This window comes from Gekko japonicus, unplaced genomic scaffold (assembly GCF_001447785.1).
Source record: "Gekko japonicus isolate JY-2015 unplaced genomic scaffold, Gekko_japonicus_V1.1 scaffold2016, whole genome shotgun sequence".
Classification (NCBI taxonomy): domain Eukaryota; kingdom Metazoa; phylum Chordata; class Lepidosauria; order Squamata; family Gekkonidae; genus Gekko; species Gekko japonicus.
In genome coordinates this window covers 191,508-203,698 of record NW_015162541.1, presented here as the reverse complement: position 1 = coordinate 203,698, position 12,191 = coordinate 191,508, and the positions used below count along the sequence as shown (strand labels likewise).

General features: G+C 50.4%; 1 protein-coding gene across 1 annotated transcript in view; it reads left to right on the top strand.

Moving 5' to 3' along the window:
- LOC107106207 (integrin alpha-M-like) overlaps positions 1-12,191 on the top strand; it is a 56,949-nt gene that overhangs the window by 34,336 nt on the left and 10,422 nt on the right. Inside the window, exons 14-23 of the mRNA XM_015406316.1 lie at positions 916-1,050; positions 2,452-2,658; positions 2,797-2,927; positions 5,140-5,267; positions 7,619-7,773; positions 7,910-8,041; positions 9,285-9,358; positions 9,890-10,031; positions 10,153-10,266; positions 11,284-11,363. Of these exons, the coding sequence (XP_015261802.1) occupies positions 916-1,050; positions 2,452-2,658; positions 2,797-2,927; positions 5,140-5,267; positions 7,619-7,773; positions 7,910-8,041; positions 9,285-9,358; positions 9,890-10,031; positions 10,153-10,266; positions 11,284-11,363 (1,298 nt within the window). The remainder of the gene's footprint in view (positions 1-915; positions 1,051-2,451; positions 2,659-2,796; positions 2,928-5,139; positions 5,268-7,618; positions 7,774-7,909; positions 8,042-9,284; positions 9,359-9,889; positions 10,032-10,152; positions 10,267-11,283; positions 11,364-12,191) is intronic.

Sequence of the window (12,191 nt, the reverse complement as noted above, 5' to 3'; positions counted from 1 at the left end):
ACAACATTTCTTTCAGTGGCAGCTGCCAGTACAGTGTTTTGTTTTGTTCCCTCTTACTCCTCTTTTCCAGTGTATTTTTAATTAATGTAATTCTTCTCCCCTGCAAGCGGGATGATCCGCTGCCGAAGGGAGGCAAATCAGAGCCGGAGCAAAGAGAACCGTGGGAGCGCGTTCCGACGTGCCCCCGCGGCTCCGTGCTCCGGCAGCCGATCACACATTGTGCAGCAAACCGGCAGTAGCGCGGTTGTGTGCATGCGTGGGATGGGGAACGGCGCTGGCTGCGACGGGCTACCAGTGCTTCCCCGAAAAGACACCTTCCGTTGCCACGCATTATCCGGTAGGTACTGCTCTTTTGCTAGTACCTTTTTGATGCGCGTTTGTGGGCCGAAGGGATGGATCGGGGACGGGTGCGCACCGCTTCCCAGATGTTGCAGTGTGATCGCGCCCTCTTGATGCGCCCCCGATCCGTCCCTCTTGCGGATCAAATCCTCCCGTGTGACCGGGGCCAAAGTTAATAAATAATTTTAACCATGGCAACTTTTTAAATTATTTAAAACAATTTATTAGGATATATTAAAAAGGTAAACATATCAATACTTCATTATACATCATTTCCTCCTCATTTCCCCCCCCCCTTTTCGGCTTCCCACAGTGCTCCAACCTCCTGCTCCATTCTTATATTCACTTCATTCCTCTCTTTTTCATAATACATCTCTAGGTAACTTATCTTTCAACTGCTATTCAAATACATTTATCAATTTTCTACTTCTTTTAAATTTCAGTAGTTATCAAAGCAAATCAAATTGTTTTTTACATCCCAGTATTTTTCGAAGTACTCTTTAAAGTCTTTCTAGTCTGCAAAAAATTCTTCTGCTTCCAAGTTATTAACCATGGGAACTTTTTAAGACCCCTCAGATTGGTTCTTATTTTGGGGCTTCCCTGTGCTCCGTGGACCTGGACCGCAACTCCGACACAGACCTGGTTCTCATCGGTGCGCCCATGCACTATGACGGTATGGCAGGAGGGAAGGTCTACGTTTTCCAGAGGCAGGTACGTGGTGGAAGAATGCTGGTTTGACCTTTCTACTAGATGGCCCAAGAAGGCCCCTAAGAACAATTCTTTGGGAGAAGCTTCCCAGCTGCAGCAGAGTTATCAAAAGGACGTCTGAGGAACAGGAAGCGGGACCAGGAAAGGGTAGCAGGCTGGTTCATGAATTTTGGGGGGAAGATAGGAGGCCTTTAATGAAATCCACCAGTGTGGTGTAGTGGTTAAAGCAGGGCTCCTCAACATAGTGGGTGTGATGATGCCCACCAGCACCTTCCTTGGTGACCAAGTGATTTTAGAAAGTGGATGGGGACAGGTGGGGCTGTTACTCAGCAGGGCTTCTGATTGACCACTGAAAATCTGACTGTAGATACAGATTAAAACAACATTTCTTTCAGTGGCAGCTGCCAGTACAGTGTTTTGTTTTGTTCCCTCTTACTCCTCTTTTCCAGTGTATTTTTAATTAATGTAATTCTTCTCCCCTGCACTTGGGCTGTGGATGGGGCCCTGCCTCCTGTGGTGGCCATTTTGTAGCTGGCTCTGCCTCCTGTGGTGGCCTCTGTGTATGTAGCTCTGCCTCCTGTGGTGGCCATTCTGTAGCTGGCTCAGCCTCCTTTGGTGGCCATTTTGTGGTTGCACAGAATTCCAAAGGTGTCCAGAGGCTCACAAAGGTTGGGGCCCTTGGGTTAAAAGTCTTGAACTAGAATCTGGGAGACCTTTCTCCTGTCTGCCATGAAACCTGCTAGGTGACCCTGGGCCAGTCATTCCCTCTCTCAGCCTCACCCACCCCACAGAGTTGCTGTGCGGATAAAAAGGAGGCGAAGAAAACTATGTGCTCTTCCCCAAGCTCCTTGAAAGAGGGACAGGATAAAACTGTGGTAGGTCAGAACCGAGGTGTGTCACTGGAGGAACTTTCTGCTGTCAAGGGCTCCAAAGTACGTTGCTAGATTGGACAAAGGGAAGTATCAACACCAGGATATGTTGGTTCTGTAGGTACAGGCGACTTGTTTCTTCAGAGTCGGTGTTAGGGATGCCAGCCTCCGGGTGGGACCTGGGGATCCCCCAGAATCACAGCTCGTCTCCAGACTACAGAGATCAGTTCCCCTGGAGAAAATGGATGTTTTGGAGGGTGAACTCTGTGGCATTGCGCCCCACTGAGGTCTCCTGTCCTCCCCAGGCTCCACCCCCAAATCTCCAGGAGTTTCCAAACCTGGATCTGGCAACTTTACCTCCCCCTGGTGGTGAGGGTGGACCTGGCAACCCTAGTCCGTGTGGAATCTTCCAGGGCCTCCCTCCCCCAGTGGGTGCCAAAGAAGAGTCAGTGCCTGGGTTCACGGCAGAGCGTTTTCATCACCGACTGGTTCTTTGGCTTCACCCGCTCTCCTGTCCCCTTTCTTAACTTGCCAGGGGGAGACGTTTGTCAGCACCCAGGAGTTGCAAGGGGAGCGCAAATACCCTTTAGGCCGCTTCGGAGCCTGCATCGCAGAAATAGGTGACATAACGGGAGACGGATGGATGGATGTGGCGATTGGAGCTCCAATGGAGGATGCAAATCGAGGGGCCCTGTACATCTTCCAGGGACGCTACGGCTCCATCAACCCGCAGTATAGTCAGGTGAGGGCCAACCGCTCCCTGCCCCCACCTCGTTCTTCAGGAGCAAAGGCAACATCGCAGACTCCGCCCCCTTCGTATACTGATGGTGGCACAGGCCCCTCCCCCACCCCCCGCTGACACACTTTCTTCTGCCCGCAGCACATCCGAGGATCTCGGTTCCCCAACCAGCTTCACTACTTTGGCCAGGCTGTTGCCGCTGGGACGGATCTCACAGAAGACGGACTCCCAGACATCGCGACGGGGGCTCGTGGGCAAGTGCTGCTGCTGAGGTGAAGGACTGGGGTGGCCTTTGGCCTCTGCCTAAACACGCTGCTGCCCTGACCTGCATATGGCCCCAGGCGAGCTAGATCTGGTCAGACCTCAGAAGCTCAGCAGGGTCATCCCTTGTTAGTATTTGGGTGGGAGAGGAGAACCCAGGAAGTCCAAGGCGGGCGAGGGCAAGCCGCTTCTGAGCATCTCTGGCCTTGAAAGCGACATGAGGTTGCCGTAAGTCAGTTGTGACCTGGTAGCACGTTCACAGCCAAAGACCTGGTTGGCCCACCCTGGCCTGATCTTGTCAGACCTTGGAAGCTTAACAGGGTTGGCCCTGGTTAGTACTTGGATGGGAAGCGACCCCAGGAGTGTTACGCAGAGGCAGGCGATGGCGACCACCTCTGGATTTCTCTTGTCTTGACAACCCCAGGAGGGGTCGCCACGCGTCAGCTGCGGCTCGACAGCACTTTCCGCCGCCAAACGTACTGCCCTTGACAGACAAATCTGTGGAGCAGCTGCTCATCCCTCTAGCTCAGTATCGGCTGCTCTGCTTAGCAGCAGCCCTCCAGGAGTGAAGGGTCTTTTCCGGCACAGTGCCCCGGAACTTTCAGCTGGAGAATAAAAGCTGGAGCCTTTTACGTGCGTAGCACCGGCTCTGCCCCTGCGCCAGGGACTCTTATTCTCAGGTGATGCAGCACAGAGTCATTGACGTCTTATAAAGGTTTTTAAAATAACCATTTACAATATGGTTGCCAACTCCAGGGTGATAATGCCATTGAGTCCAGCCTCCAAAGCAGCCATCCCCCCCAGGAGAACTGATCTTGGTCCCCCTCACTGGCAGTCTTTAAGCAGTGGCTGGACAAACACTTGTCAGGGCTGCTCTAGGCTGATCCTGCCAGGGGTTGGTCTAGATGGTCTCTATGGCCCCTTCCAGCTCTGTGATTCTGTGATTCCATGGTTCCACCTGGAGATCAATTCTAAGAACAGGAGATCTCCAGCTGCCACCTGGAGGTTGCAGCATACGAGCGATCGCGTGAATAAGGCCCATTGGAAGCCTTGACAGTTGCTGCGCGTGGGCTAAAACTACATGATTAGAAACGGACAAGGAAATTATTAGAACTGGCACAAGTGCTTTATTTAAAACGTTTACCTGTTACACTCTTTGCATGTAAATGTTTGTATGAATCTGCTTGGTAAACAATACAATCGACTATACAGTGTTGACACTGAGTAATTATATCACAGTTGTATTTTGGTTGTTCTTAACTTCCCCCTGGGGGTTGGCAACCCAAATTTACAGTGGTTCCCCAAAATTGCACAGCCTGTTGGTAAGGGAAGGGCTTATATTGTTAGCTGCCCTGAGCCTACCTGCGGGGAGGGCGGGATACAAATGTAATTAATTAAATAAATATATACAGGGCTTTTTTGTAGAAAAAGCCCAGGAGGAACTCATTAGCATAATTTATTCATTTGCCATACCCAACAGCAGGAACTCATTAGCATATTAGGCCACACCCCTGACTGCACAGCTTATTTGCATATTAGGCCACACCCCCATGTTACCAGAACCCAGCCACATCCATCTTTTGCTTCTTATTCTCTTTACCTTGTTTGTTGTCAAAATCCAGGGCTTTTTTTTTTTTTGGAGCAGGAACTCCTTTGCATTTTAGGCCACACACCCCTAATTGTAGCCAATCCTAATGAGTTTCTGCTGTTGGGTGTGGCCTATTATGCTAATGAGTTCCTGCTGGGCGTGGCCAACTTGGGAGCCAGCCGGAACTCCGTTCCTGTGCGTTCCTGCCCCAAAATAGCCCTGCTTAAATATAACATTCATATAACTGAATTTGGGACAGTAAAATAAAACTCTATAGCCAGATGTGAGGCTTTCCCCTCCGCGATGCTTGAGGGCAGATTCAAAAGGATCCTTACTGAATATAGACTTTGTCGATGCGGCTCAGGAGACAGAAACTATTGAGCACATGATGCTCAGATGTAATGGGTATAACAAGATCCGTGACAAATATATTACTCCTTTTATAACAGATATGGTGGGACAATCAGGTGCTGAGCAGTGTAACTGATTGTTAATTGATGGGAATCGGACAATTATCGAAACTGTGGCCAAATTTTGGGTAGCATGCTACTGCATCCGAAATACACGATCAAATATATAATAATAGTTGCCTAATAGTCTCTGTTTTATGCTCTTCTTTTACTTTATTACCCCAGCATCACCTTCTCCCCGTCTGTGATCCCCCTCTCCGCCTTTGAGTGCCAAGGCCAGGATCAGCTGGATAAGGAGGTCAGCACGGCAACGGTCTGCCTCACCGTCCGGTTGAACTCTCCGTTTACACCAGGTAGGTCCACAGAACCAGGGGCATGCGTGGAGCTTGGGTGTTGGGACTGTCAGACCTTGAGAAGGGGTTTTGGAAACATGTGTGCGTTGCAACGTCCACCAGTTTCTCAACAACAACTGCAACAACAGCAGTGGAGGTTCTTCTTGACCCCTAGAAGGAAATCACCTGAGTGCATTAACCAATGATTGTGAGTAAACAGACTTAGATTTTGCAGGCTTTGTTTTCATTGGCTCTAAGCCAGGTTTCCCTTCCAGGTCAGTCTAAAGAGAGTCAGTTTGGTGTAGTGGTTAAGTGCATGGACTCTAATCTGGGAGAACTGGGTTTGATTCCCCACTCCTCCACTTGCACCTGCTGGATGACCCTGGGCAAGCCATAGTTCTGCCACAGCTGTTCCTGAAAAAGAGCAGTTTTTGTCAGAGCTCTCTCAGCCCCACCTACCTCACATGGTGTCTGTTGTGGGGAGGGGAAGAGAAAGCAGTTTGTAAGCCGCTCTGAGACTCCCTTGGGTAGTGAAGGGCGGGGTATAAATCCAATCTCTTCGTCTTCTAAACAATAGCACACAAGGTAAAGCAGATTAACCCTATAATGACTGAATTAGACCTTGCAACACACACATATTTCCAACAAGTACTCTGTGTATGACCGGCATATGCACAAGGGCAGGCCACGAAGCAGTGTGAGAACGACTCAGCTGAGCCACCGCACTGTTTTAGTCAGGTGTCACTGCAATAATCACCAACACTTTTCAAACTCTGTTCCTAAGAACCCTCAGGTCCCACAGAAGCTTATTGGGGGCAGATCAAGGAGAAAATATGTCCCAGTGGACAATGGGAGATGAGGCAGCTTGTCCACCGCTATAGCTGTCCCCGGACAGCATTGGGGTTATTAGATAGGCACTTAATTAGGGTGCACTCTGCGCAGGGGTCACTGTGAGGCCCAAAAGACCAGATCACCATCCCATATGAACCAAGGGGACACATCATATGAAGCTTACTGAACGATACAGAATTGCTCGAGGCCAGATGTCATGGTGACTGTTGGATACAAGCAGGGCTATTTTTGGGCAGGAACGGAGTTCCGGCTGGCTCCCAAGTTGGCCACGCCCAGCAGGAACTCATTAGCATAACAGGCCACACCCAACAGCAGAAACTCATTAGGATTGGCTACATTAGGGGTGTGTGGCCTAACATGCAAAGGAGTTCCTGCTTCAAAAAAAGGCCCTGGGTTTTGACCACAAACAAGGTAAACAGAATAAGAAGCAAAAGGTGGCTGTGGCTGGATGAGCACACTTCTGGCAACATGGGGGTGCGGCCTAATGTGCTAATGAGTTGTGCTGTCAAGGGTGTGGCCCAATATGCTAATGAGTTCCTGCTGGGCTTTTCCTACAAAAAGAGCCCTGGACAAGTGATCGTGTCAACCTCTCAATGGCAAAATTCATACGCGCAATAATCAAATATAAGAGAAATAATACTGAGTAAGGTATTTTTAAATATTTTCTTGGTTCTGATTTCTACTTAAGGTGATAGCTGTATGAGCAGTACTAGATAGATAGACAGGCAGGCAGGCAGGCAGACAGAAGACTGGATTTATACTCCGCTCTTCACTACCCAAAGGAGTCTCAGAGCGGCTTACAAGCTCCTTTCCCTTCCCCTCCCCACAATAGACACCCTGTGAGGTATGTGGGGCTGAGAGAGCTCTTGGCAGAAGCTGCTCTTTTCAAGAACAGCTGTGGCAGAACTATGGCTTGCCCAAGGTCATCCAGCAGCTGCAAGTGGAAGAGTTTGGAATAAAACCCGGTTCTCCCAGATTAGAGTCCGCGCACTTAACCACTACACCAGATAGATGGATGGATGGATGGATGGATGGATGGATGGATGGATGGATGGATGGATGGATGGATGGATGGATGGGCATCACTTGAAGCTGCCTTATACTGAATCTGACCACTGGCCCATCAAGGTCAGTATTGTCTACTCAGGCTGGCAGCCGCACCCCAAGGTTCCAGGTGGAGGTCTTTCACATCTCTTATTGTCTGGTCCTTTTAACTGGAGATGTCAGGGACTGAACCTGGCTTGGAGGGCCCTCCTACATGCCAAGCAGATGCTCTGCCACTGAGCCACAGCCCTGCTAGTGAGCACACTAGAACACACCCATGTCCTCTGCATTGCATAAGGGTCCTTCAGCAGAAATATGGATGTGGAAATGGTTCCCTGAGGGAAGGAAAGTCACGGCGATAGCTTGATCTCAGCCCCCGGTTACAGCTAACGCCCCCTAGAGAAAAGAAGCTGCACAGCACATCCCAGACATACCCACTGCATTTCCCCTGTTTGTTTTCAATCCCTCTCCTGCAGCCAATAGGATTTCAAGCACCGTTTGGTACTCCTTGGTTTTGGATCCCGGTCGGATGAAAGTCCGGGCTGCTTTCGATAGCGGCTCCTCCACCCTCACCAATGAGATGCAGATGGGCTTGGCTGAGAAGTGCATGACCTACCGCATAAAGCTGCCGGTGAGCTCAGCGCTTCAGTGGAGGAGGGGAAGGCAAGGCCAGGGAGTGGGCCTTTTGGCACATGAGGCAAGGACTGTCATGGTGGAATCCAACAAACCTGATCTCCCTTTTTCTTCTGGCCTCTCCCTGACTCAAGGTCTGTATAGAAGACAGCCTCACGCCCATAAAGCTGCAGCTGAATTACAACCTAACAGGAGACCCCATTCCTTCGGCAGACAACCTGAGAGCCATCCTGAAGGAAGATTCTCCCCGTCTGTTTGCAGGATCGGTGAGTCTGTGCCCTCTGTTTCCTTGAGGCAGCTCTGCTTGCTTCCTTGCTTGCTTGGGGATTGGTTGTATCTCAATGTGTGCAACTGGCAGAGATCCAAGGCTTGATGCCTGGAAAAACATTATCTAGCTTCTGATAATCTACCTCTCACTGAATCTAGCCCGTTCACTCCTAAAATGCTTTGCTTGTAGCTCTCTCCCGATGAGCATAGAGCTGGCTTGTATCCAGCCAAGCAGGTTCAAAGAATTGAGGGCATTTCTGTCTTTGGAAAAGAGGATGGTCCTTTCCGCCAGTTCCCTTCTGCCACTGCTGACCCCCACTTTGCCGTATGGGCTGTTCACAGGGGCCATGGACTCCTAGGAAGAGCATGGCGGGGGGGATTAGTTGGCAGAAGGGAGAAGCAGGGAAGCTCCACCCCGTGAGGTCCATTCCACGAGCAGATCTCACTGGATAAGGAGATCAGTACAGCAACGGTCTGGCTCATTGTCCAATTGAACCCTCCGTTTACAGTAGGTAGGTCCACAGAATTACAGGATATTTAACTACAGAGAGTCACCTGTTAAAAGAGATTAGCTGCTTGTGTGGAGTAATGGACATTGCAGTACCAGAGAGGCTCTGGGTTCAAATTTCTGCTCGGCCATAAAGTGAGTCATGCTTGATCTACCTCACTGGTCGAGGTGGTCAGCCGTGTTAGTCTGAAGCAGTAGAACAAATTTAGAGTCCGGTGGCACCTTTAAGACCAACAAAGTTTTATTCAAGGTGTGAGCTTTTGTGTGCATGAGCACTTTTTCAAATAAGTATTTGAAAAAGTGTGCATGCACACGAAAGCTCACACCGTGAATAAGTCTTTGAAAAAGTGCGCATGCACACGAAAGCTCACACCTTGAATAAGTCTGTGAAAAAGTGCGCATGCACACGAAAGCTCACACCTTGAATAAGTCTTTGAAAAAGTGCGCATGCACACGGAAGCTCATACCTTGAATAAAACTTTGTTGGTCTTAAAGGTGCCACTGGACTCTAGATTCGTTCTACTACCTCACAGGGTTATTGTAAGGAATAAAGAGTGTGGGGAAAACCTACTGTATCACCTTGGAGATAAGTGCCATGGGATGGATAAATACTTTTGACATTAAAATCAAAGGAGGAGGATTCGAAATGGAAGAGATGTATAGGGATAGATGCTAAATTTTCATACTTCCAGCAAGAGTGATGTGCTCTCTGTCCCTCCCCCCTCCACTCACAGCTGCCCTTTGAGAAGAATTGTGGCCACGATGGAGTCTGTAAAGATATCTTAAAAACCGCCTTTAATTTCTCAGGGTAAGTGAGGATTCCCCCCACCCCCTTATCCCCCTTTACCTAAATGAAATTTCCCCAGCAAGTTGGGCCTCAGACTGACAATATCCAGTTAACTTCTGGGCCTGTCAACTTTGGTGCTAAAAAGCTGTGGGACGGAATGGTTGCTGCACTGCCAGGACACCTCTCTGAGGAAGCCTGAAATTTCCCCAGCAAGTTGGGCCTCAGATTGGCAATATCCAATTAACTTCTGGGCCTGTCAACGTTGGTGCTAAAAAGCTGTGGGACGGAATGCTTGCTGCACAGCCAGGACACCTCTCTGAGGAAGTTCACCAGGCTGCCTTGGCTTACTTTCCACCATCTTTTCCCTCCATCCAGAGTTCAAGCTCAGAACATACTTTCCTTCTCAGGATTGACTCGGGGATTTGTGAGGCAGCAATGGAGGACAATTGGGCCCAGGTGGACCGTGGAGTGCCTTTCCCTCCCTCCACAGCAATACCACCACGTTTCTTGTTTCAGAGATTCACCACAGACTCTCTTCCCCTTTTTCTTCAGCCTAGACATGCTCGTGGTGGGTCAGGACCTGGAGCTCAATGTGACTGTCTTCTTCCGGAATGACGGAGAGGATTCTTACGGTTCCAACGTGACTTTTGTCTATCCTTCGGCACTCTCCTACCGGAGGTTCAAAATACTGCAGGTGTGAGGAGCAGAAATGTTGGGGAGTAAGGGATGGGGCCTGGCTTCGGGGTGGGGGTGGAGGAGAGAAGGTCTCCCTGTCTCTGTGCCCACTTTCACAGTCCTGTCCCCCTGCTGCTCAGTCTAACAGGAAGAACATGGGTATTAAGTGCTCCTCTGCCCCTGCCTCAAGGGAGGACTCTTTGAGGAACACCACCTGCAACATCAACCACCCCATCTTCCGAAGTGGGGCTGAGGTAAGTTCCCACCCTCAGAATATCGAGGTGTAGGAAGCCTTTTCCATGTGGCCAATATTTGCCCTTAAAGGGAGTGGATTCCACAGCCAAATATGTCCCTCTGCTGCTGGGAAGGCCTGTCTCTGTGTGGTGTGTCACCATCCCCAGGGTGTTTTTGGGAGCTTAGCAACCAGCCTAGAGGACCATACTCACGCCTCATTAGGGTTGCCAAGTCGATCCTGCGCACGCGCGCCGCATGCACGTCACCCGGAAGTGACGTGACGACGGCAGGCACGCTGGGGGCGGGGCCATGGCCATATGAGGGGAAACCATAGAGTTTTCCCTTGGATTGCTGTGGCCCCGCCCCCAGTATGCCCGGCGTGGTCGCGTCACTTCCGGGTGATGCGCACGTCGGGGTGGAGTTCCCCCGGGGGAATGGGCCTCTGGGGCGGGGGTTTCCCCGCCCCCCAGGGGGACTTGGGAAACCTACTCCTCATCGATATAAACAAAAGTTAAAGTGGATTCTGGGGCGCTCACCCCATTGCCTATCTGTGCTTTGTGTAAGGATTTGCCCTGAGCTCACAGTAAAAAAGAGAGAAACCATCTTCTGCCAGAGTTTGAAGGAAGTCTGGAGGTTATTACTTTGGAATAAATCATTGGATCCATGTGACCTCAGAAGTATCTTATTTGATAGGTAGGGTTGCTTGCCAGCTCTGGGTTGGGAAACACCTGGAGATTTTAGGGGTGGAGCCCAGGGAGGGACCTCAGCAGAGTCTGGTGCCATAGACTCCACCTTCCCGAAGCAGCCATTTTCTCCAGGGGGACTGATCTCTGTAGTCTGGAGAGGAGCTGTAGTTACGGGAGAGCTCCAGGCCCCCCTGGAGGTTGGCAGTCCTGGTTTCCTGAGGCCCATCTAAAGGTTAAAATGCCTCAGATCTCTGGGAGAAGCAGCAGCCACGAGAGTTGACCATTATCAATGTGGTAACTGGCTTTAAGGTCTCTCTAAGGTACTTTGTGTTGTGTCTCCCTCTGTTTTAGGTCATCTTCACTGTAGCTTTTTCCATTGACCCTGAAGGAGTTCTGGGGAGCGAGGTGCAGATCAACGCCACGGCTGGCAGGTGAGGCTCCACCCGTCTGACATATTTATCACTCTGCTTATCCTCCAAGGAGCTTTGGGTGGTTGTAAATGGTCGGCCATTTTCTCTTTGCATATTCTCCTCTGAGGTAAGTTAGGCTGAGAAATAATAGACGTCCCAAGGTGAGTTTAATAGGTTAGTGGGAATTCGAACCCTGGTCTCCCTGGCCCTAGTTGCACACTTTAACCCCACTTTAAGTGGGGTTGCCAGACAACCTGCAGGAGATGGGGGGAGGTACTACCTATGGGGGGCAGTGACTTCTGGGTCGCACAGGAAGTGGCATCATTACATGGTGACGACAGTCACTGCTCCCTCCTGTTTGGCCGGGGAGGGCTGATTTCACTTGCCAACCAGGAGAACGTCAGTAGGCAGTGGCCAAAATGGCTGGGTGTTTGCCCACCATGAGTGCACACCTGGCAAGCCTAGACATGAAGGCACAGTTTAGTACCTAGGCTGACTATATCTGCCATCGTCTTCTTATTACTAGTGTTGGATGCTGGAATCACAGTTTGGTTTGGTTTGGGGAGAGGTGGGGTGGGAAGGTAGAGGAAAAGCCTGGAAGAGGAAAACTCTCCTCATTGAGGTCTGGTCACTTGGGACCTCGACAAGGCTAATACTTTCCTCACCAGGTCTAATGGGGGAAGCCTGTAGATCCTGGTTTACCACCAGGGGTCATTTCCTGCAGGAGCGCACAGGAGCGGAGCTCCGGCAGTAGAGCCCAGGGGGCAGGCACATGCAACAAGCCCCACCCCTTGCTCCCAGCAGCCCCGGGCCACGAGGAGCAAGAAGCCTCTTTCTTTCCCTCTTTCC